This window comes from Gossypium hirsutum, chromosome A07 (genome assembly GCF_007990345.1).
Source record: "Gossypium hirsutum isolate 1008001.06 chromosome A07, Gossypium_hirsutum_v2.1, whole genome shotgun sequence".
Taxonomy (NCBI): Eukaryota; Viridiplantae; Streptophyta; class Magnoliopsida; order Malvales; family Malvaceae; genus Gossypium; species Gossypium hirsutum.
This window is the reverse complement of record NC_053430.1, coordinates 97,662,650-97,689,625: the sequence shown is the minus strand read 5'-3', so window position 1 is coordinate 97,689,625 and position 26,976 is coordinate 97,662,650. Positions and strand designations below refer to the sequence as shown.

The following is a 26,976-nucleotide window of genomic DNA, read 5'->3' as shown; positions in this document are numbered from 1 at the left end:
CCACTCAAACTTATAGTGCATTAGTGCACCCGTTATCAATTTTCAGATAGTGGAGTGGTATCATGGCGATCGAGTACTTCGGCAGTTCGGTTGCATTCAATATATCCCGAGTCTGCCAGTACGATTGGGGATATCCATGGGATGACCAGGAGGGGGAGGCATGGGCTTGATTGGGGAGATGAGCGTGAAGAATATGTTACGATGTGGAACAACCGGTTTGGGAGGGTACCTTAGATGGATCGTGGTTTAGATCTCCAGCCCTCGTTACAGTACCTAAAGTGGTAGTGTGATATAGGGAAACCATTTTTGTTTGGTGGGTGGTCGATGGTAGTCCACCCCGCATACGACACTAATTGGGAAACATCTTCCAGATCCGTATCATGCACTAGAGCCGGAGCAAGAGTAGGAGCCAGAGCCGGAACTACACTCTGGAGGTAGTTCTTATCATCCAGATTTAGGGGGCGATGACTATTTCTCGGGCTCCTCAGGCCACGGATATCATTCAGAGTTTGATATCTTTAACCCACTACCACCTCAGTACTCCAGTCATCCCGGATCATATTTATCTCAGCACTCTGCTCCTTCCGGCCCGTATCCACTCATGTACTCAACTCCTCCAGAGTCGTATCCACCGCCGTACTCTACTCTTCCAGGCCCATATCTACCGCCATATTCTACTCCTCTCGGCTTAAGTTCATCGATGGCGTTTGAGATATATAATTTTCCGTCTATGTTTCACACACCCCCACATACAGATAAATAGAACGTTGATCACCGCAGTCGTCCGCAACGTGAACGTTGGGCTCCACAAAAATATACTCCTAGAACCACTCCATCAAACCATCAATTTTTGGGAGTTTTGTAATATAAATAACTTCCTTTTTTATGTAATAAATTTTTTGGCATTTAATTTATTTTTGGCAAATTATGTAATGACTATTTATGTAATGAGTTTTTTATCATTTAATTACAAAGGATAGTCATCATTCCCCCGGTTGAAGAACGTAATTATAATAGTAAATGAAATACATAATAAATCCGAGTTAAGTATGTATGAACACAAATAGTCATGCTTCACCCGAAGTAAGTATGTAAATTGTATATAAACATGTGCTTCGAAGGTGAATTTTGGATTTGCTTGGGTTGAAGTACATAATTGCAAAAAAAAGAGGAGTATTAAAAAAATCAATTTTAAAATGCTTAAAAAATCCATTTAATGCTACTCGGCGGGACTTTTTCTTCCAACATGTAATTAATAAAATCTTAATTTCTATCCGATCGTGACGATTGTCTAATATGGTAGTTTCGGAGCGGGCATTTATTCCGATTATGACCGGGTAATCTGTATACTCCACACAACTTCCCATCGGATTTCTCTCTAATGTCTATTTCGTTACGGATTCTAGATGATTGCGGGCGACCTTTTAGGTTTCTACGCAACCCTTTGTCTGTGACAAGCTCGAATGTCGTCGGAGGAACCTCCCAAGTAGATAGGTCAAGAAGTACGGGAAACTCATTCTCCCATACACGCAACGTGCGTTCGAGGTATACACTTCATCGATAAATTGATCTACATTGAGCAAGACTTTAGCACAAGCTGCTACAACATGTGCACAAGGATAATGAAATGTCCGGAACCTCCTACAATCGTACCGTCTATTTCGGAGATCAACTCCGTAGGACCTAGGTGGTATGCCGGGTCAACGACCGATGGTCTTTGTAACTCGAAACGTTCTATTATGTCGTGAATATACTTCTACATTCATCGACCTCGCCATCCAACTGTTTGCAACCATTGCATCCCTAACATATTCGACAAACACGTGTTCTGCCTCCATCTAGTTGACTTGTTGCTGACCCATTCTTGGCATTAAGGTAGCCAACCTGTAGAATGTAGCCGAGAAGACAGATGAAATCGGAAGATGTCGTGTTTTCAATAACACAGGGTTAATGCCCTCCACCAAGTTTGTGGTCATTTGACTGTAACGAAAGCCCTCGTCAAAACTTTGAGCCCATTGCCACGACTCCATGGTACCCAACCATTGTCGGAAAGATGTGTTCGTTTGACGTTCCATGTCATTCTCAAGTTGAGTCATCCTTTGCCAGAAAATGTGTGGCTCTAGCTCGTACGCTATGTATGTATTAAGAAAATATAAGTTACAGTCTCATCACAAAACATTAGGTTATATATTGAAAGGATAAGGTTATTTTTTACCCATTTTCACAACTTGTCTCTTCCAGTCTGCATTCTTATAATCTCGATAGAAGTTAGACGCAATGTGCCGTATGCAGTAAACAGATCTCCATGGCACACCGGAACGCCTAATGGTGGCAATTAATCCTTTCCCTCTATCAGAGATGATGCAAATACTATCATTACTAATAACATACCTCCGCAGGTTTGTAAGGAAGAATTCCCACGACTCCATATTCTTTTTATCTACGATGGCAAACGCAATCGGGAGCACGTTATTGTTCCCGTCCTGAGCAATCGTAAGAAGTAAGATCTATGTATATTTACTGTATAGCCATGTCTCATCTACTTGCACAAACGGCTTGCAGTGGGGAAATGCACGTACACATGGATCAAACGTCCAGAACATCCATTGGAAAATTCTTTTTCTCGGTTGTAGTTACTCATCCGGGCCGTAATAAGGTCGTGTTTGCAACTCAATGGTAGCCCCTGGTACGTACTCCCTTATAGCGGCAATCCATCCCTGCAACTCATTATATGATGCATCAAAATCTCCGTACAATTGCTCTATTGACATCTGTTTAGCTATCCATGCCTTCCGATATGACACTCGATACTGGAATAGTTCCTGTATTTTGGCAATCAGTACCGAAACTTTAATGGTCGACATGTCTTCAACCATTGGCATGATGCACGTATAGATAGTTTTGGAATCAAGTTTTCGATGATCTTCTGTCATACGTGATGAAATGCATGTGTGAGGCCCAACAAATTTTCGTATCTCCCACATCTGCGACTTTTGGATAAATGCAGCTCATATCCGCCAATTGCAGCCTTCCGCCGACTTCCAACACTCTCTAATATATAATGTCGGTTTAGACACGACGACTATATAGTCTACTGATATATTCATACTATACCGTTTAATGGCAAATACGCACTCTTCCTTATTTTCGAATTTCTGGCCCACGAACAACTCTTCAGGATCAGAATATACGGCCATCTGATGAGCAGATTGTATTTTAGGGTACTTTGGGAACTCGGCTACATTCGCCGCATCGGGGTCTATTCGAGACATGTGTGCCCCAGGATTATTATGTATCACAATACGATGAATCTGGTTCCCGACTGAAGACGCATTAACATTTACTTCCTCATTCACGCCTTCATCGTCAATTTCATCTGGGACCTTATCCACTCGGGATCACTTTCACTATCGACTTCATGATCAGAAGGATCACTACTATGGTATACATCATCACCAACCACAGCAGTCTCGGGTGTAGCATTAAGATCAATGTCGATCCCATGTATAGTTGATTGACTACCAACGTATGATACCAAAACCACCATACACGGTTCTTGAGCTTCATTTTCTTCACCTAATGGAGTGGGATCTTCAGTTTCCTCCACACCAACTAACTCAACAAATAACTGAATCGGTGCATTTTGGTTGCTCCAAGTCCCACAATAAAGAGCGACCATTGTCTCCACGTCTTCATCGTCTACAAGTTCCATTTTGATGAATTTTATGGGATCCGTTTAAACTAGAAACTTGTAGAAAAGTTTTTAGATCATTCTCCCACAACGTTTATAAATTTTTCACTAATTTTTTCCTTCATATCATCAAAAGAGATATTTCTATTGAATCTCATTGTTACTTGTTTGCGACATTCAAATATACATCCTACGCTTATTGTCAAAATTTCTCCATCAAAATAGATGCATACGAAAAACTGATTCTCCATATTCAATACTAGATCTGTTAAAAAATTTTCAAAATTCTCAAAATAGTTTCGAATAGCAAAAAAGTTACATAAAATTTTTAATGCAAAATTTTTCATTCAGAAGCTAACAAAACTATTAATCTAAAAAACTTTTAAATAATAAAATTTCTAACAAAATTCTACATTCTATTTAAAAATAAATAAATTAAAATATCTTATCCTTCTTCTTGCTTTCCTTTCTTTCCTTCTTCTCCCTCTCTTCTTACTTCTATTTTGCTACTAAATTTTGTGTATGTTCTTTATCTGATTTTCGGGAGATATATAGGGGAAAATTTAAGCATGTGGGCCCCATCAGTTGCGCTTACCAAGAAGGCACAACTAGTCGTGCCTGTCAGATAGGCGCAACATGTATGTATGCTTTTCCCGTCTGTATATACTGGTTGTATACTAACTCGAAAAGAAAATATAAATATAATAAAAAATTTTAAATAAAAAAAATTAATATTAAAAAAATCGGTTGCTCCTGTCAGGTAGACACGACCTAAAAAAATATACCATTTTCGTAATTAATCTGACTGACAACCCATTTTCGTGTATAAATTTTTTTTATAATATTGAGGTAAAAAACCTGTTTTTCGGAATTTCCTTAACATATATATCAAACAAAAAATTATTTAGTAAAAAATACTCAACACTCAATTATTTGGAGAAATAGATAAAAGTGGGGTAAGCAATCGACCACCTCCGCATGTTTTATTTTCTGCTTAAATAACATAAAGTGGAGCAATCGACCTCTGCTTAAATGAAAAATAACATAATATCAATACAAAACAACAAAATAAATTAAAATAAACCCTCCCGTTTAACGTATCTAGGAAACAACCAAGAAAAATTGTTCATCTCGTGCTTATTTAAAGCCAAACCAATTTCAACCCCCCCGCTCCCATCTCTACTTTCTGCCATGGAAATAGCTCCACTCTTATCAATGGAAACAACTACCACCTTCTGGGGTTTGCCCCATCCAAAATCTATTCCATAAACACCAAATCGAGGCGACCCTGCAACAGATATAATTTGAAGCTTTGACTCAGATGCTTCTTTAAGAACATCGAAACAATATGATAGCATCTTTTCCATTCCTTCAAGAACCCATCTCTCCGTTAAAGCTTTAACCATCCCACTTGTTTTCTGAACAGCAAAAACAAATCCGTTTTCATCAAGGAAATCCCTTGCTTTCGCCACTTCAATTTTAGGTCTATTACAGTTTCCAAAATAGTTTTGTGAGACAGGAGGGTTTAATCGTGGCCTGCAATCAGCTGTGAATGCGAAAGCAACTTTTCTATCTCCATCTCTTCTAGCTTTCGTCATGCAAGTTGCTACATAAGCAAACGAAAGCACAAAAGTTGATAGATGCACTTCTTTCGCACTATCTGATAGTTTAGATAACACCCTTTCTCTTAACTTTTTGAAATCTTCACGAGTAATCTCAAACGTTGCTCGAACTAGATCTGATGCTGCTCCTCCTCCTCCTGCACTTGTCATGATTTTCAGGCTTTTCTTACTTGTATCTGAGTCTGACCAGCTACTAGCTAACCACTGGTTCAAATATAACATGTCAAGCCCATCAGGACCTTTGAGAACAGATCTGTCGAAAACTGGGGTTAGCTCAGGTGGCAAGGGTGAGTTCTCGTCGTTGCCTTGCTTGCATATATAAGCCCAAGATTTGATGAACATGGTTGTGGTTTGGCCATCAAGAACTGCATGGTGAGCTGTGATTCCTATGCAAAACCCCTTATTTGGGAAAAGGGTTACTTGCAAAGCTATAGCTGATGCCGAAACATCTGAAATTACGAGGTCAGGTTTGAGAGGATGCAACTCAGCAGCGTCATAGACCCCATCGCTGGAGAGGATGTTAAAGTCGGCATCGGAGTGGGCAACTGTGAGGGAAACTCCATCGTTTGGAGTGTATAAAATGATGGGTTTAGGTTCGTTTGGTGGCCACTTGAGATTGCCAGCGAGGGGGAGGTAATGGACGAGTGTGAGAGAAAGAGAGCGCTTGAGTTTTGGGAGGATAACTGAGTTGAAACAGGCAGGGGTTAACTCGTCGAATTGGTAAAAGAAGAGGCGCTCAACAGGAGGAAACTTGAACCAGATTATGTCGGAGAAAGTGAGTGGAAGACGGAACTCAGTCGTTGATTTTGGTGAGTTAAAGGTTGGGGTAACTTGGGTCACCTCAAGAATTTCCATTCTGTTTCGTTTATTATAAAAGACCATATCCATCAGCAAAATAAATTTATAATCCTTCAAATGTGATCATGATTATTCGAGTTTTCGTTTTGGGTCAAGAGAAGTAACTTTATTAGAAGGATTCACTTAATCTTTGTGGTGGAATTTTGGTTCCTCATTTCAATTATAAATCCGATTTTAATTAATAAATTATTATAAATTATAAAAGTAAAATAAAAAATTGTAAAATTTAGTTTAATAGTTAGTTTAATTTTCTATTTAATTTTTGGCCTATTTTAATTTTTAAATTTACGTTGTTTACAAAATTAAATCAAAATAAACGGAAAAAAAATATTTATTAATTATATTGGTTTGGAATACACATAAATTAACATGTATACGTCACATTAACTTTTCATTAATTTGTAAAAATTAAAAATATATTATATTTTTAATACTTTTTAAATATTTTTAAATTTTTAAAAATATTTTTATAATTTTTAATTTTATATGTCACATCAATAAAGTTAATAAATATTATTTTTTATTATTTTAAGTGATTTTTAAAATAATATAAATTTAAAAATAAAATAAAATGTTAAAATAATTTTTTTTTAAAAAAACGTGTCACAAAGCATTCCAGAGAAGATAAAGTTGGCCGGATAAGATGGGAACCTTGAAAAGGAAAATAATGAATGACGTCCAAGTAGACACGTCTCTAGTTTCAGGTGGATGAATCCAGCACGAAACTTTCTCCGTTTTATTACAAACCGTGAAGTCTACGCGCTCCATCGCACACTATATAACAAGTTTTATTCTATGAAAACAAGGTCAATTTCAAAAATATTTTATTGGCCTATAGTTTTATTCCAAAGTAAATTTCGGCAGCACAATCCAACCTTTCTACCAATAAGAAAAGAAGAAAATTTTATTGATGTCACCATCGTGTCAGCCTGTCAGGTAATATCAATGTGTACTTTCTAAAATATTTTTATTTTCACGTGTATTTACGATGGGAGAAAAAAATGAAAAATATTAAATGAGTGCTTGATTTTTAAAAAAATTATCACGAGAACAAAAAGTTGATAAAAACAATAACTCAATTTCATAAATGATTTTTCCTTCAATCTATTTTTGTAATTAATTAATTTTTTTGTAAAAAAGCTTTTTTTTAATTATTATTAAATGTATTTATTAATTTAATATAAATAATTTTCATATTTAATCTACATATATTTTGTACTTATTATGAATTATTATTATAAACAAAATAAATGTGTTTATTCACGTAGGTGAGAAAGAAATTTAGTCTGTATAAAAGTACGAGTTTGAAAATTTTTTGTATTGATCAATATAACATTTATGCCTCATTTGGTTACTAGTATAATAACATGAGGGGAAAATTTATCATTTGCGAATATAACTCATTTTTTTATTTTTATCATTTCCATCCATTTCTATTTATTTGATTCTACATACAATTCATTTCTAGTTTCAACAAGCTAATAGATAGACCGATTGGATATATATTTATGCAATTCATGCTCAAATGATTTATAATTAAATTTTAGCTTTTCGCCTATTAACTATAAACTCATTTAATCACGAAATCGTTCCACTATAGTATCGTGACTGAGCTCTCCCTAATTACTTACCATTAATAAAGCTACTTAATCAGTGCTCGTTCAATGACCTTATCATAAGTGTGTTACCCTCATAAGATATCCTTAATCTCATTAGGATAAATCTGTTATCCCGATATGATCTTATTTTATCTCATGGTAATCATTATATCTTCTTTCATGAAAAGTCAATTACTATCAAATTGTAATAAAGTCCTTTATCACAAAGATAAACGACCCGTGATAACTTTTACTTTTCATCTATCACGTAATGTCTATGAGAGGATATCATTTACCTATTTAGTTGGGCTATGAATTCTACTATTGTAAATTATGATATTGTAGAAGTCATTTACCCAACGCATTAACTTTCGGTTCCTGAAGTATTTGAACTTAGACTTTTAATTACATCAAAGTATATGAGTCACGCATACATAAACAAGTCTAGGATCTATTCTACTTGGATCCTATTTGATGTACTGTTAGTCCAATTAGTCACATCATGTCTCTATCTTCTAGGAGTCATCCGCTTCGATACTCAAGACAAAGTAACTCCCCGATTGGACTTGATAGACAACATATTAGTATTTCAATCGATATGCTCATTTCTAATTAGGCTAAAGATATGTTTATATTCATTTACTAATACAAGTTATCTTTTCGTATTACGATCTAACCACGCAATACCACTCAGTATTAGTTAAACGTTAAATAACCATTGAGCCAATATTTGCTTCCATTTTGCTTTACATGCAAAAACCACCGAAGGCAATAAACAAATGGTATTACTGTAATTAATGGATATTATTAAAACCAAAATTTTCAAAAAAATACAAGAGTTCTGTAACACCCCAAACCAGGCCCAGACATTATGGCTGGATCCGACATGCCATATCGAAGCATTCAAAACATTTCCGATCCAGAAAGAAAACTTACTGAGTGTTTTAAAAGATGATTTCATTATAGGTTAAAGTGAATGGAAGCTGTGCACCAGGTAGGAAACCGGAAAAGAGGAGGTGAGTCCATCGGACTGCTTAAGTACCAAACTCCCTTCGGCTCCAATCCTAGACATGCAAACCGCCATTGCCATACCTTAACGTCATGTATATTTCTAGGAAACCGATTTGATTAAGTCCTTTTTAGGAAAAGTGATTAATTTTGGAAAAATATCTTCATTGCGGAAGCTTTGCTTGTTTTCGTGTTATTTTGAAATCAATTACTGTTTTTGAAAACGCGCCCTAAAGCTATCCAATTTCAACAGTTAAATATAAATATTACCTATCTTAATAAAACATATAAAAACCATCAAAAATAAATAAGCGGCCTTATTACATTTAAAAGTCCAAAACCTCAAACGTAATTAAAAGGATGTCCAGTTCACCAGAAGAAAATCAAACTTTCAGAACGGGTGGCCACTCCGAATTCCCTCACAACTCCAAGCCCACTATGGTTGGGGATTTCCTGCGTGGATGAAAATAAAAGGGCTGAGTTTGGGGAAACTCAGTGTGTAAGGAAAACCCATTCAAAGCCCAAGTCGGCTCAAGCCTATTGGGCCTAAGCCCATTCAGGTAACAGTGGTACTGGACCAGAGCCCTTTTCAAATTACAATAAACTGGGCCTTAGCCCCTTATTCAGATAACAGTATGGCCCATAGGCCCATTTCAAAATACATGCAACATCAATAACATATGCAAGCCCATTTGGGGAGACTACTCAACCCACCAACCACTACACTCCACCCGTACCAGCCATACACTCCATGTGGGGATAGCTCAACCCACCCAGCCCAACACTCCACAGTTGCAGCATTGCTGCTCAGTTAACAGTAAATTGAGGCAAAGCCTCCAGTACATGGACAAGCCACTTTTAGTACTTCCTCCGTCAATATCCCAATCCCATGCATCAGATAATAACAACATGGCATGCAGTAAATAATAACAGTCAAACATGCATTTAAGTCAATTTAACCCTAGGGGTATTTCGGTAATTTATCTCCTAGGGGTAAAACTATAAATTTTCTACTTTTAAAGGTATTTCAGTAATTATCTATTTTAGGGTTTTTCATGCATATTCCTACCTTTCACGTACTACAGAATCACGTACCGAGGGTTCTTACCGAATTGGGCCCGTTGGCCCATCATTCCAATTTTAGCCCATTAAGCCCAAAAATATTGAGGGCACAGAAATCATGCACTTTGCAGTCCAAACATTGCAGCTTACCAAAAACATTAATCGATTTACCTCACAAGCATTCGCACACTCGCAAATCTACAAAATACTGATTTTCGGCATTTCTGATTTTCGACTTTTGCCGATCTAGACTAAGAAAGAGGGTGTTAGTTACACACCTGTTTGCGACGATATGCTCACGAAATCCACACACAAACCGCCTACAATTGGATTACTGACACGTTAATCTAACTATTCAAATACAAACTACGTATTAACCCCTTACAATATTCGGCCAACCACACCTACAGATCATAGTAAGCTTATAAGAAAACAATAAGCAACTCATTAACAAATTTTTGTCAATGTTTACCACATAATCATAATTTCACTGCAAGCTGTCTTCCTGAGCAATAGTCACTAAATCATTTATAACTGGAGCTACGAAACTCCAAATCAAGTTCCGTTAATTTTCCTTGAAAATAGACTCATATATCTTCTATCCATAAAATTTTCAGAATTTTTGGTTTAGCCAATCAATACCAGATTTTTCTCAAATTTTCCCATGTTTCACTGTTTGACTAATCTGACCACTCTTCATTACGAATCAAATTTCTCATTGTACAGAATTCAAAATATGCTCTCATTTATTCCATTTTAAACTAGACTCATTAAGATTTAATTACATAATTTATGCAGCTTCTAACTCATCTCCCACAATTTATGGTGATTTTCCAAAGTCACGTTACTGCTGCTGTCCCAAGCAGATTTATTACCAAATCACTCTTTCACACCTAACTTGCATGCTTGTTATTTAAACATGTATATCACCAATCAATCATCATATATCTATGATTTTACTTAAGTATAATCTCCATTTCATCATTTTAAAGCACAACATGTTAGCTGATTTTTCCCTTTAACATCTAAGGCACATGCATGCTCATTTGTTTGGCTCAACTTCACCTATCTTCCATTTTTCATCAAAAGAACATGAAACAACAACCATTTCCTTCATTTTAATTCATGACTAAATGCTCACAACACAACTAAAAACCAAAATATGCTTCACGAGTTAAGGTAGAATCAAGAAGAACTCATGAACCTCAAAATAGAAGTAAGGTACCAAGAACTTACCTTCAATTTTCCTCCTCCTAGTGACCGAATACTCAAGAGTTTTCTCCTCTCCTTTCTCTTCTCTAACTTTCAGCTATGATGAACAAAGATGGACAAAACTTTGTTCTTTTCACCTCTTTTTCTTTTAATAAAATTTCATATTTCATCCATTTAATTTTTTAATACAAAAGACATGAAATTCCCATCATGGAACATTTACCTAACCCATTATCATGAAACATTTACCTAACCCATTATCATGAAACATTTACCTAACCCATTATCATGGAACATTTACCTAACCCATTATCAATTTGTATCAATTTGTACCATAAATTATGGATATCAAGTGCACATTTTGTCTACAACAACACGATGGCTGGCCACTTCATGTAAAATGGGAGGTTTGTCATGCAAATCCTCCTATTTTGCACTCCTATTTATTTGGCCACTTCAATTTAGCCTATAGCATTTTCAAACATTTTCACATAGGTCCTATTTCATAATTTCACCCCTTTTTTCTTATGGAACAAACATTAACTAAAATTACCGGGTTCTATCTTAAGCTTGGGCCTTCTAGAGGCCCACTAACATAATTAAACCTATGCCAACATTCACAGAATTCCCGAAAATTGGGGCGTTACAAGTTTATAGATGAAAATACTACACTTAAAGCACTAAATCCAAGAAAAAGATCATTGATGAGAACTTGATAAGTCGCTTTCCTAATGGTATATAATAGGGAGATTACAATCATGATACTTTTTGCGGATTGACTCCATGACTAAATAATGTTGTAATTAATAGATGAAGAAATGGAGCTTAAAAATTACTTTTAATGAATTGGTCGGTGAATTTAGAGCCCATACTCTAAGTAAGTCGCGGATTTGAAAATAATGGAGAAGATTGTGTTGGTAGAAAGTCAAGAAATCGCTAAGTTTGCCTAGCTCTAAACACAAGTACTGATTTGGTAAATGGTTTATTGCTATAAATAACACAACTTGATTCTAGAAAAGGGTTAATGTACTATTTGCCCCCTTCCCCAAAATTGCACCCAATTATCAATTTAATACCTAAAGAAATTTTTATTAGTTTGGTACATGAAGTTTTCAAACGTCAAACACAATATCCCAACTGTTATTGTTGTTACAAAAAAAAGATGATGTGGCCCATTGAGAGTGCTCCACGTCACCCAATTTTTTGTTTTTTCTTAAATGAATGCAAAAAAAAAGCTAAAAAAATAGTAAAAGATGAGGAAAAAATTCAAGAAAAAATAAAAATCAGGAAAAATTATAAAAATTTTCTTGAACTTAAAAAGCATGCTTTTCTTTTCAAAAAAACATAAAATATAGAAATAGTGAAAATTCAAAAAGAAAAAGATAAATCATTAAAAATATAAAAAAAGAAACATGAAATTATATGTATATATAAATATATATACAGTACTTTTTAATCACCACCAATGTTTTTCTATTTTTTAAAATTTTTATTTTTCATAATAAAATTAAAAAATAACAGAAATATACAAAAAAGAAAAGAAAAAAAATATACAAATATTATAAAAAATTCCAAAAATGATGAAAATATACTTATATTTTATACACAATATGTATATAGAATGGTTTCTTCCAAAGCTTTCAAGATTTAAGAACTAAATTATAATTGTACAAAATGCGCTGGGCTTTAATCTTGTAAGTTGCTTATGTTTGTTTTTCAATCACTTTTGATTCCGTATTGGAGCTGCTATTGCGATAAATTTTCATGTAGATGAATTCGTAGTTGTCATAATTTTCTTCAATGAAGATTTGAGTTCATTTCGAGTTTAAATATTTTAAATTTAGATGCCTTCGAGTTTGATTAATTTAAATGCAAGTCGTTGGCTATTTTTTTTATTTGATTCATTCTAAATTTAAAGAATTATGGGTTGGTTAAAAATAGAGATTTTTAGATTCAAAATACAATGTTGAGATTATTTGCCATTTGAATAACATTCATTTTGAATTCCATTTATCCTTTACTTATTTAATATTTTAATTTTTAAATTGATTCAAGAAATTGATTTAGAAAGTTTCAGTATAAGAATAATTTAGTTTATAGAATTGAGGTGGTAATTATTATTTCTTTAAAACTATAAGTGACAAGATTTTTGTAATTGTTTTTATGAAAAAATAAATTTAAAAAAAAATTAAAACTTTCAATGTTAATAAAAGTACTATACATATATGTTTATCTATATTATTTTGTGTTCTTTCTATATTTTTAATGATTTTTTCTTTTTCATTTTTCTTTTCATATTTTATCTTTTTTTAAAAAGAAAACTATATTTTTAAATTTTGGAAAGGTATAGTTTTTATAATTTTTCCTGATTTTTATTTTTTTAGATTTTTCCTTAATTTTTTTTATTTTTCACAAATTTTCTAGTTTTTTTTTGCATTTATTTCATAAAAAAATTAGAAAATTGAGTGACATGGCATGCTTTTTTTTTTGTGACGGGAGTAACTACTGGGGTAACGTGCATGACGTTTGGAAACTACAAGCACCAAACTGAAAAAGAAATTCTTTTAAATATCAAAGTGATAATTGGATGCAACTTTAATACTAATTTGGTAATAGGTTATTGCTATAAATAACGTTAAGGCTTAATTTAAAAAAAAACAATAATTTTATATTATTTCTAAACTGAACTTTTCCAAAATAATTCATATTGTAGATTTAGGTTTATGTGTTGGGAGTTACTGAAAGGTTGTGCTAGGTAAAAAAAAAAATAAAGGAGACAAAGGTGATGCATGTTATGTCAGTCTGACTAAAAAGGGGAGGAAGTCCTTTTTATATGCCAAAGGAGGCTTTGGGATCTTGTATGCATGATCTAATATGCCATACCCTTATTTTTTAGGCTGTTAGGAAAATATATGGGTGACTTGATCAGATAAGACGAGTCATGCAACGAGTCGCTTGTGACAAGAAGTAATGACATTTTGGATGGGATGGATGGGAGTTTTTGATAACGAAAAATGGAAAAAGATTGTATTTAAGTGGTTTGACTTAAGACATAAAAGTTTGAGTTTAACCTAAAAGAAGAAACCAAACGATTTAGGAAAATAAAAAAATAAAAAAAAACTAAAATAAGAAATTTAAAAATAAAGTATAAATATTTAAAATAATAAATAAATAAATGATAGAATAAAAAGTGGAAGATAGGTCAAATAAATCGATGGATATGATGGATAGATGAATAAGTGTTCAATTGAACCTTGTAAGATATAAACCCCAACAAATTCAATTAATAACTCTAATTAATCTCTAAGAAATAATCCTTGACAAATTAAAGGATGATGAATGAATTCACACGACTTCTTGAAAAAAATTAAGAAGAAAACTACTTCTAAAATTTACAAGAAAGCAATCTTGCGCAAATAAATTAACTCCTAGAGTTGAAAATTTTATTAATGAATAAAAACAACAGTCTATCTAATGAATAATGAAGAGAACTTAATATAGGCTAGCTAAGCACATCCAAATAAAACTCTCAAGTATGTTCAAACTTTAATTAATCAAAATAAGAAGTAGTTTTAAACTAAACGTTCTTGTTGACAAAGAAACATAATGTTACAACCTCAACCAGACCTGATTCACTAGGTCTGGATGTCGGGTGTTACTACACATAATACTTAACAAAAATTTCAAAGCAATCACCATATACACTTAACTTAAAACATTTTTCATATTATTTTATCTAAGATCTCATTATTAAAGGAACAGAGAAAAGTATTTAAAAATAAAATAATAAATTAGACTTGTCATAACTTACTACAACACAAAAGTTAGCTAAAGGTAGACTCTTTAAGGCATAATCCTACTATACGTCACTTTTCCAAATAGTTCACTATATCAATAATAACCTGAGTGACCGCTTTCTTGGCGTATTCCTGGCTTGTCCCTCATGGCGCATTCAATAATACCTGAAACAAAAATTAACATATGTAATTCCAAGAGAACTTAGTGAGCTTTAATACAGAATACCTTGGTGGGTACTTTTATAATTTCAAATGTATGCATGCACGCCAGTTTCGTACTTAACTTGTGGTGTAACAGCCCGTTTTTGGTCAAATCGGAACAGTGGTTTTGGAATCACAAATACGAAGTCAAAATATTTATTTTATTATTATTTTAATATTTACAGCATGATAATATGTTTGTGTGAAATTTTCGTTAAGAAATTTTATCATTTGAGTGTTTAATTTGATAAAAAGGACTAAATCGTGTAAAGTAAAAAAGTGATATTTTAATAGTTAAAGGTATCTATTAGCTATGGATTATAAAATTAAAGGTACTTATGTGGTGAATAATCCATTAATTTTTTTAGTGGGCAATTTTGGACATCAAATAGATGATATTAATGGTTTAATACTAAGGTTAATTTAGTAATTTATTTAATATGAATTTATTAGTTAAAAGGTAAATTAAAGAGGTTTGGATGGTAAATCAACCACCATTATCCATAGTGGACAGTTTTGGCTTTCATTTATATTTAATTAAGGGTAAAATAGTAAATAAGTAAATAAATGAAATTTAAATGAAATAAAAGTCAAATTGACTATGAATTCATGTCTTCTTCTTCCAAAAAGGCCCGAAGCACCGTTGAAGGTGAGAGCAAGCTCCAATAATTATTGTATTTTAAGATAAAAATGTGGAGGATGAAATTTTTAATGAGGGGAGAGTTGTAACAGTTCGTTTTTTAATGTTGTCGAAAACAGTGGTTTTAGGACCATAATTCAGGCGAGTAAATTTGTATAATTAGTATTTAAATTATATGAGTCAATAATAATTTTTATATTGAATTTTGATTTAAGGAATTTTAACTAATTAAATTAAAAGTTAGTATAAGTGATCAGTTCAAAAGTCGAGTGGTTTATGAAAATGAGGTATTGGGACAATGTTTCAATAATTGAAGGTCGTAAATATTTTTATTAAGTATTTACAGAGTCGTATTATATGTGAATTGAAGTTTAGTCTGAAAATTTTGATGATTTATTACTTAATTAAGGTAAAATGATTAAATTGTAAAAGAGATAAAAGTTAATTGCTATAGATTTAAAATAGTAAAGGACCAAAATGTGATTAAACCATGGTAAAAAATTCCAAGCGGTGGTGGATGCCAATCATTCCACTAACTTTTGGGTTATTTGTTTATTTAGTCCTAATTAGTTTAAGGCTAAATTGTAAATAAGTTTGTTTAATTAGAATTGAATCTAATCGAAGGACCAATTGTGTAATCGGGCCTCCTTAATGGTCTAATTATAGAAATTATGTGGAATTCTCTAGATTGTGGTAAATTGCAATTAAATCCTAATTAAATAAGGATCTACTAATTAGTTCGTTTTCTAGTATGGTCAGAAATGGTGATTTCGGATCACAACTTCGATGTGTGAGCCCGTAAATATAAATTATTTAATATTTACATGGTCATTAGCATGGTACTAAAATTTGGTTGGGGAGTTTTAACGTTTGGATGATTAATTAAGTAAAAAAGAACTAAATTGTAAATATGAAAAAAGATAGATTTATTAGTTAAAAGGTAAATTAAAGGGGTTTGAATGGTAAATAAATCGCCATTATCCATGGTGGACGATTTTGGCTTTCATTTAGCTAAACTGTCATGAGTTAGTTAAGGTAAAATTGTAATAAAGTAAACAAATGAAATTTAAATTAAATAAAAGCCAAATTGCCTATGAATTCTATGTCTTCTTCTTCCAAAAAGGGCCGAAACACCATTGAAGGTGAGAGCAAGCTTCGGCTAGCTAGGATTCCTCCATTTGGTATATGTTTGATACTCGTTTTTGGTAATTTTTATATTTTTGGACTCGTATAAATTTGATTTAGCTAACCCAAGGACTAATTTTTAAAACTATTAAATATTTTGGACTATGCCATTAATGAGTTTGAGTTGTTTTTATAATTTAGTGATAAATTATTAAGCTTGGTTGTTCAATAAGACTATTTAAAGTAATTTATTGTAATTTTAATGTTAAAGGACTAAAATATTAAAGTGATTAAATTACAAGGACTTGATGTAAAATAACAGCCATTATGGGCTGAAATGGGGTAGTATACAATTGAGTTGAACTTAAATTTTATTAAAATTGGTTAAATTACATGATTTGAACTTAGGGACTAAATTGCATAAAAGTAAAATGTTGGAAGTAATTTTATAAAAAATGTCAAAAAGACCTAATTGCATAAAATGAATGATTTGTTTTGTTAGAATTAGTTAGTTGAATGAAATTATTATTCTAGATTGAGAACAAGCTGTTAATTGAGGAAAAGGGGAAAAATGATAGAATAGTCCTTGAAATTTCGTTTTTGTTGCAGTTAGTCTGGCTTTGCGCCGGTGTACTGTACCTTTGTCATTGCTGCAATTTAATTAGGTAAGTTTGTTCGATTTAATTTTAGTACATTTTTAAATGTATTATATAAACCTAGTTGCATAATGTTGGATTATATTGATGTGTGTAATTGAAAATGGAAATAAAGAATTGATATAACGTCGATTACTGATTGAGATACTCTAAACGATTACTATAAATCAATCCTGTAAGTTCATTTATATAAGTATGTTATAGATAATTTTCTTAATACTTGTTTACTTTAGTAATTGTATTGTTTCGTAATTATTGAACGTTTGATTTAACGGAGGTCAACAGTGAAATTGAAATGTATTGAATGTATTGAATCGGGCCTTGAGCCTAATAGACTTTATGCCGGTGTACTGTAATGTATTGGGCCTTGTGTCTAGCAGGCTTCGTGCCGATGTAATTATCAGGCTTAATGCCTAGCAAACTTCATGTCGGTGTAATTATTTGGTTTAATGCCTAGCAGGCTTCTGGCCGGTGTAAATTCGTACTAAATATTGGTGATTGGAGATAGATATTGGTGATTGGAGATCTTACTAAACGATGATTTGGAATATGGTTTGAATTAATGTACTGTACAATACTCACTTATTGTGAGCTGTGATTGACAAGAGTTCTAATAATAAACTTGTGACAAGAACTCTGTTCTTTAATCTTGTTATTTTAAATTCGATAAGATTTATCGTTCGACCGACGAACTTACTAAGCTTTACGAAAACTTACTCGTGTTATTTGTCTTATTTCTTGTAGATATGTTTTGTGGATCGGGAGATTGGATCAGCTCGAAGAACCACACTATCCGGGAATCATTTTGTAGTTTTTGAATATAACTTGGCTTATATGGCATGTAATAGGAGTATTCAATTATGTTCTGTAATGTTACATAAGTACTTGTAGGTGTTGTTGTTAATATGCATATGATGATGTGGTATAAGTAGTTAAGTGAGATGTGCGTACTTGATTCTATAGTAAAATATAAGAGGTTGGGCATGAGATGGTAAGTTTGGCTAGAATTTTGGTATAGCATTTCTGAATAGAAAATAAGTTCTGTGAAAGTGCTTGTAGCTTGTGTACGTAGTAAAGGAAATGAATTATGTAAGTACTTGAAATGTGGTGTCATTGATAACACATTGGTTATACTTTAGGATGATTGTTTTGACATGTTTTAGGTGTCATTGAAATGTATTTTAAAGTCTTATAATTATGTGTTGAGAATTGGTTTAGGTAACTAAGCATTTAGATGTAAATTAAGTATGTTTTGGGTGCACAAGACCTAGGACACGGGTTGTCACACGGCTGTGTGTAGCGACCCAAATTTTACCGTTACCGAAACAGTGTATTTTCGGGTCTCCATTTCTGAAAAACGGATTATTAAATATTTATTAAAAATATTTACGAAGTAAAATGAGTGGTTAATTAGAGTTTAATTAAGTGAATTTAATTTAATTAACAGTAATTAAGAAAAAAAGACTAAATTGAATAAGGGGTAAAAGTTGAATTATAGATTAAAAGAAAATAAAAAGGACTAAAAAGGAAATTATACAAAAAGTATAAATTGAGGCGGTTTATCGTGAAGAAAATCTAAGATTTTTTTTATGTTTAGTATATTATTATATTATTATATTATTATATAATAAAGATATTTTATGTTTTAATTATATTATATTATATTATATTATATTATATATATAAACTAAAGAAACAAAAGAAAGGAAATAGAAACAGAATGAAACGAAACAGAGAGCAGGGGAGAAAAAGAAAGAAAGAAAGGGAGAAAAGAGAAAATTGAAGGTTTGAAGCTTTAAGCTTTAATAGGTAAGTCAATCAAGCCCTTTTTACTTAATTTTGATGTTTTAGAAGTTTTAGAACAAAGTTTTGATGAAATTAAGTTGATATTTTGAAAGTTATTAGATTTCTAGATATTGTCCATGTTAAATAAAATGATGAATTAAGCGCTAAATTGATAGAAATTCAAGTTAAAAATGATACAAGGATTGAATTGTAAAGTGATTCATAAGTTTTATGCTTTAAGGACTAAATTGAAAGAATTTTGAAATTATGGTTTTATGATGAAAAATAGATAATTATGTCTAAGTTTGGTTAAAAAATTGAGTAGAAATAAAGTATGAATTAAGATAGAAAAGTAAGTGAATTTAGTTAGGATTAAATTGAAATTAAAGTAAATCAATATTTTGTACTAAGACTATTTTGGACAGCAACAGTAGTCTAAGTTTGAAAAATCACCAAAAATTGTAAAAATTGAATTAGAGGATGAATAAAATATTGAATTAAAGCTTATTGAGTCTAGTTTCTTATAGAAGAAACGGTATAAGCAATTGAGTTGTAAATTATGAGATATATGAATCGTATGTATATACTGAAAGCTATCAGGGATAGTAAGTTGATATGATATAAATGAAATTGACAGTTATTGAAATGAATTAAAATGGAATATGATTGATAAGTGTATAGTTGAATATAGTTTAATGATATTGAATTGTGAGTAAATTAAGGAAAGCTATACCGAGTAGTAAGTGAAAGAATGGAGTAAATAATAATGGATTTAGTTAAGAATTGAACAATTATGTTATTGTGTTTATTATATGATTTGTATAAAATTTATATGGTAAGTAGTTGAAATTTATCTATGAATAAATAATTGCATAATTGTAATTGTTATTATGATCTTAAGTATTTGTTATATTATTAAATGTTCAGATTATAGAAATACCACTGAGTATACCATACTCAGCGTACGGTTTGTTTCTGTGCGCAGGTTAAGTAAAGATAGTACGTTGAATCAGCATCCCAGGACGATCCCGAATTCATTAAGGTAAAGTATGTTGAGTATTGATAGTGGCATGTACCCAGGATGTTTAATGAGAGTCATTTAGGTTGTAAAAGTATTGATGAAATGAGTAAATTATGGTTGGCAACGGTATGTAGTATGAATTTTGAAATTTACTAAAAATTCGTAGTGATTCTAAATTAGTCCCGAATTGAATTTACTGTTCATATTGGACCGCGAGGGCCGATTAAAGGGACGACATCTTAAAACTAGGATGTGTGTGAATATTTATTTTAATTAATGACCGAAATTGGACTGTACTGACTGGTAATGTCTTGTAACCCTGTTCCGGTGAAGGTATAGGGTTAGGGGACGTTACACTGTGTGCCACATACGGGTAAACCACACGGTCGTGTGAGGGTATTGCGAATACTACACGAGCTAAGACACGACCTGCGACATGATCGCGTGGATTTATTTTGAAAGGTACATGGTTTGTCACACAGTTGGGCATACGGTCATGTGACCCTTGTTTTAAAAATTTTTCAATTTTTCCATGAACATTCTAATTTGCTTCAAGTTAGTCCCTGATTGTTCCTAAACTAATTTTAAGGCCTCACAAGTCGTATCACTCCAATATCAATTATTTATGAAAATTCTGTTGATTAATTTGGTAAACTTGCTGCTATCTGTTATTGATTGTTGTAAATTGTATGGTAATATATTGTAACCCTAATTCGGAGACGAGTACGGGTTATGGGTGTTATATTTACTATACTTCATACACTTACCAGTTATTCGAGATATCATTATGATGTATATATATACCTTTATTTGAATAGTTCACATACAAGAGTCAGAGTAAAGACTCACCTGGTACTAATCTAAACTGTAGCTCAAAGCTTTACACTCGGACATCCATATTCATTCAGCAACAACAACTGCTTAAAGAATATAAATTCACCATTAAAACCCATTTACATACAGTCTACTAACATCCCAGTTATAAATAACCTCCATGCAATGCGTTGTATTCATGACCCACTGTTCATATAACTCTTAACAACCTTACTATTTCAAAAACTTAACATGTAGAACTATATTACTTACCAAGAGGTGGAATAACCACTAATTAAATCAAGATCCTTAACTTCTAGCTTAATAAAAAAGATATACAATTAGATTTAAGAAAAAGAATCAAATGGTAATATTGAGGGAAAAAGAAACTTCCCCATGAACCTTTCTCTTACTATATATAACCTTAATTCTCTTTAATGGAACTTGACAAATGTCAACCATAACTTCACAACTACACGCCTTGTTCTTAGATCCGCCAGACTTGAAGTGTGATACAAAAAACTCCTAAATAACTTAAAATATTTAAAAAAATTCAAAATTTAGAAAAAATAAATAATAAAATAATAAAACCTAATAAATACAATATTTGACTCATATATAATAAAAATTAAGCCTAAAGATCAAACCCAATATGACTTAAACTTGAATTTAAAGCTCGAAACTAATAATTTTCGTTATAATTTTGTCCAAAAATTCTGCTCCTATAGTCTTCACTAAAACGATCATAACTTGAATTCCCAAATTCAAAATCGAGTTATTCAAAGTGCATTACGAATCTAAGAGATAGATCTTCGTATTCTATGAACATCTCAACCAAAAAAATGCTTGGATCCAATTAAAAAATGCATTGCAAGTCGATTGATTTTTCAAACTTAAAAATTAGTAGCTTCGGTAAATGAAATTTAATAAATTTCACCCCATCCGTGCATGTATCACTTTTGGTACTTAATCGGATGAATTATGGGATGGATGTACATTTTGTACTTGGACTTAGGTTCAAGTTTCAAATTGGTGCTTAAGGTCTTTTTTTAATCCAATTAGGTATTTGAACTTGGCTTTTTGGTTCAAATTAGTACCTGAACATGACTTCATAGTTTAAATTGGTTCAAATAAATCATTTACCATAAGTACTAATTTAGACCAAAAAGCAAAGTTTGAACCAAGAAGCCAAATGCAAGCACCTAATTAGATCAAAATAAACTTTAAGTACCAAATTAAAATTTAAAACCAAATTCAAGTACTTAATTGAAAGAAAAAAACTTAAATACTAATTTTAACCTTAAAACTAATTTCAGATAATATTATTAGTATTGAAACATGGAGCACAGACACGTACACGTAATATGAGATATAGACACAATATGTGCATAACAATAAGGTAAATTTTTTAAAAGAATAATACGGAAGGAAATGATAATAAAAATATTTTTTTATTTAATTTATTGTGAATAGAGTTTTTTAACTCTATAAATAGGGTTCAATAAATAAAAATATTTTTTATTTAATTTTTCTTTTTGTTTTCTATTAGAATTATTGATATCATGTTATAAATCATATAAAATCTCAAAAAATATATAAATATTTTTATTAAAATTTTATGATTTGCATTTTCTTCTCAACACCGGTATCACCTCACCAATGTGTTGGCGTCTTCTCCGGCGGCGGAGCATATCAAACATTTCATTTTCTTCCTTCTGCTAATATATCGAATTATATTTCTCAAAAAACCCAAAGAAACTGTGTTTTGCATGTTCAATTTCATAAATATTATCCATTATCCGGGGCTCTACTCTAGTGGAGCATCATGGAAAGTGGAGGTTTGGGTGTTTTTTTTTTAAATATATATATTAATTTTCTACAAAATTTCTCTAGTTCTTTCATTTTTTTTTATTTTTAAGAGTTTTATTAAATTTTTTATAAATTTTTTATTTTATTTATAATTATTTTTAAAATGGTTTGTTGATATGATATATGCCAAAATATTACCACATTAGCAATTAAATACACATGATAAGCCACATCAATAAAAGTCATTAACGGTGAGTTTACTAATGATCCCATCAATATTTTCATCCAAAAATAATCAATTTGAATAAAAAGGTAACAATAAGAGTGCACTCGAACAGAAAAAGAATTAGGATAAAAATGAAAAATATGAAACTATTGAGGACGAAATTTGTAATTAATCCTAGAACTTTTGGTAGAGGTTAGAAAATTCGGTATTGCATTAGAAATTTTAATATCACTTAAAAATTTAGATAGTATCGCATTAAAAATTTATCAGTTGATTTGGTTAAACATTTTGCTAAGAATTTTTTAGGATTGTACAACTGAACTGTTGTAGATACATTGTTTTCTTCTCTATCAAAACTTTCAAGTTTCTTTCAGCAGCTGCATCTTCTTCTTCCTTTCTCATCTTCATTGGACGACTGCTTCTTCTTCATCTACTTGCCAGTCGTTTGTATTTATCTATGTCAAATCACTTCACATCCACATCTAAATCATGACAATTTAGCTAGACATTAGAATCATACTCAACCAAACATTAACATATACCAATATATTCAACCATAATTGCTACTAAAAATATAATATTAAGGCTCGAAAGAACTCAATTATGGTGTACGAGATCTAAACTAATAATGCTCATGCACAATTCCAAGCTTTTCCTTCTCCTATCTCCATCTTCCGAAAGAAAATTACAAGAAGGATAAAAGGAAACCAAAGTTGTTTACTATGGGGTGTGCCTTATATTAATTGAACGCATAATTACAAGAAGGATAAAAAAAAACTAAAGTTGTTTATTGTGGGGTGTGCTTCGCATTTACCAGACACATTGTAGGTATCTTAGACGAGAATCAACGAGCAACCGAAGGAGGGCCAAAACAGGCCTGATGTCGGGATGACGCGGCAGTTTTTGGCAATGGATGTGGTAACAACGACGTGACGAGGAGAGTCGACATGTCACGACGATTCTTGATGTTATGCAGTCATGTTTTGTACAACTCAAAAAGACTTTTTCTCCTAGTTAGACTCAAATTACTTCAGGATTATTTTAATCATTTTAGCCCTTAGTATTGAGTCTATTTAAAGGATCTTTGTAACCCTGATTTAGATATGACAAACAATAAGGACTTGAGGACGACAAGAAGTAGTTGCATATGAGTTTTGGTGAGAGTTTTTGTGGTAACTATGGAGAGAATTTTGTTCCCGAGTTAGGGCTTTGTTTTTGGGGTTTGGGTTTTGTACATTTAAGTTTAATTTCTCCATATTGTACTCTCGTTTGTTTACTCATTTAGTAAAAAACTGAAGCCTCCTTTACCCGTGATTTTTATCCTTTTCAAAAGAGTTTTTCACGTAAAATTTGTGTTTGATCCTCTCTTCCTTTTCTATTTTGTTGTTTATATGATTGCTCCAATATTTACAAAGCAACTACTAAATTTAATAGCAAATACATAAGAAATCTAATACAAATTTAAAAAGCTCTCCTAAAATATCTAACAAAAACTCTCTTGAAAATAGTTCAAAAAGGGTGTTTATGAAAAAACGACAATTTTAGTTAATGAAGGTATAGGAATCGCCGGATCATTGTGATGTCCTTTTTCACAACATCACAGACTCTCTAGTTAATTTTCAAAAAATGCCCATGACTTTTGACAACAACCGCTTCAAATCGAGGTCAAACGTTGCCACCTTCTCTCTTGCTACAGTATGACATTCTCTTGGTACTTCACAAATTTAATCCTTCTCAGTCACAACGGTCATGATAATCTTAAACCTTATGTTGCGATTGACCATACAAAATGGCACTCATTTGATCTTCTCAACTTTGGCAATGTCATGTTCTACTCAGCATTCAGTATCACGATCATCCATGCTAGCTTTCTAAATCTTTGTTCATTTTCCCCTTTTCATCTACATCATTTTGCACACAGTGAGTTTATTCATCGTTAAACATAAAAACATCTAAAACTAACTAAAAAGACAAATGTGAAACACCAAATAATGACTTCCTTAAAAGTATCAAAAACAATATAAATGATAGTAATTTTACTTAAAACACATCTCATCCTATTTATGAATTTGACACAAATAAGTACAACATGTGACCACTCATCAATTTTCCCCTCCTTGAATGGAGGAGTTCAAACAAAAGTTACTATGAATTTTAAATTGGTTTAATACAAACGTCTCCAAATTGCTTCCCACACCAAGCTCAAGCCCTTTTATTTATTTATTTATTAATCTTCATATTTTAACTTGTTTAATACTTTTAGACACAAGTTGCACCTACAAGGAAATAGACAAAAACTATTGTTAGCAATCGACTCGTATAAACAACGAGCAAGAAAAGTAGAGAAGATCAAACACAAATTTTACGTGAAAAATTCATTTGAAGAGGATAAAAACCACGGGCAAATAAAACTTTACTAATCCAGAAAAAACCAACGAAGAGTACAATATGGAGAAAATAACCCCAAAAAGCAAAGCCCAAAACCAGAATACAAATTTTTCTTAAAAACTCTCCCCAAAACTATTCATCAAATCTCACGTAAGAGCTAATTTGTTAACTTTCTAAATAGGGTTACAAGGACCCTTTAAATATGCTAATATTAAAGTCCTAATATAACTAAAATATTCCTAGATTAATCAGAGTTTAATTGGGAAAATATATTAGGTTTTAACTAGGAGAAGAAACCCTGTCTAAGTTGAATACACGTTGCCATGTTGTGGTGAGGCATATCGCCTTGTCTGGACGTCTTCCATCACGGCGTCATGCTCCTCCTCATCATGACTTAGATTCTATTTCATATCTAGTTTGCTCGATGCGAGGCACACCCCACAATTGTTATAATTAATAGCAACTATATAAAAAAATTTACTAGAATTAATAACAAAATCATGTCAAATAAGCTTACTATAAAATCCCCCACTTAGTTATTGCTTGCCTCTAACAATTCATGCATTTACCATCCTAAACCTACCAAAGTCATCTAACTTATGTTCGTTTCTGCGATCCTCAATTAAATTAAACAAATAGACATATTCTTTCACGTGTCTGTAGAGATGTATCTTCATGAGGGCAAAGAGCACCTTGCTCCCCTCCCCTCAAAGTGAAATACAATGTAGAACAAGCATAGTATAAAGCACAACGTATAAAAAGCCGGATAAAATACACACATAACACATGCACAAAGTAAGACAAAGACTCACGTATCATAATTGCACAGGACAAAATCTAAATATCAAATACTCAATATCTCTGTCTTAATCAACAAGTCAAGTCCTTGTTAGTTTGCATAATTATATTATTTTGTAATAATTTTTTTTTAAAAAAAGAACTGAATGGGTGCAATTATCATTGTTTTTATTACAAAAATCCAAAGATGAACGATTCATCATGAAATTTTGAGAAATATTTTCCGTAAAGACAATGCTGCCGAATAGCGGCTAAAGTAAAGCTAGAAAGTAACTCAATGGGCCCATTCCATGCATTTTTCTCCTTTTTCTATTTTTATTATGCTATTATCGTTGCTTAATTTAGCTTCCATTCCTCATTTCAAAATTAAAAATATTAATAAAGGACGACATCCACTATCCAAACTTTAATATATAGTAAATTGTTCTCTGCTTTGGATCAAGGAATCAAGTTCAAAACCCTAAAAAAACAAAAAGAAGTCCATATTTTATTATGAATAATTATAACAATTAGGAAATTTATGAAGATAATCCTCTTGGGATATGAAAATTGAAGTTTCCAATAATAAGTCCTACTCCTCTTGGGATATGAAAATTGAAGTATAGATGTTCAGAATGACTAATTGATAGTAAATGAATTTAAATGTTATTATTTAAGTTAGGACTA

At 32.0% G+C, this 26,976-nt stretch overlaps 1 protein-coding gene across 1 annotated transcript; it reads right to left on the bottom strand.

Moving 5' to 3' along the window:
* Positions 1 to 4,635: 4,635 nt before the first annotated feature.
* LOC107926536 (phenolic glucoside malonyltransferase 1) lies at positions 4,636 to 7,563 on the bottom strand. Its single transcript, XM_016857415.2, has one exon. It carries the CDS (start codon positions 6,199 to 6,201, stop codon positions 4,765 to 4,767), a length of 1,437 nt encoding a protein of 478 aa, XP_016712904.1. The 5' UTR covers positions 6,202 to 7,563; the 3' UTR covers positions 4,636 to 4,764.
* Between the last annotated feature and the right edge of the window lie 19,413 nt (positions 7,564 to 26,976).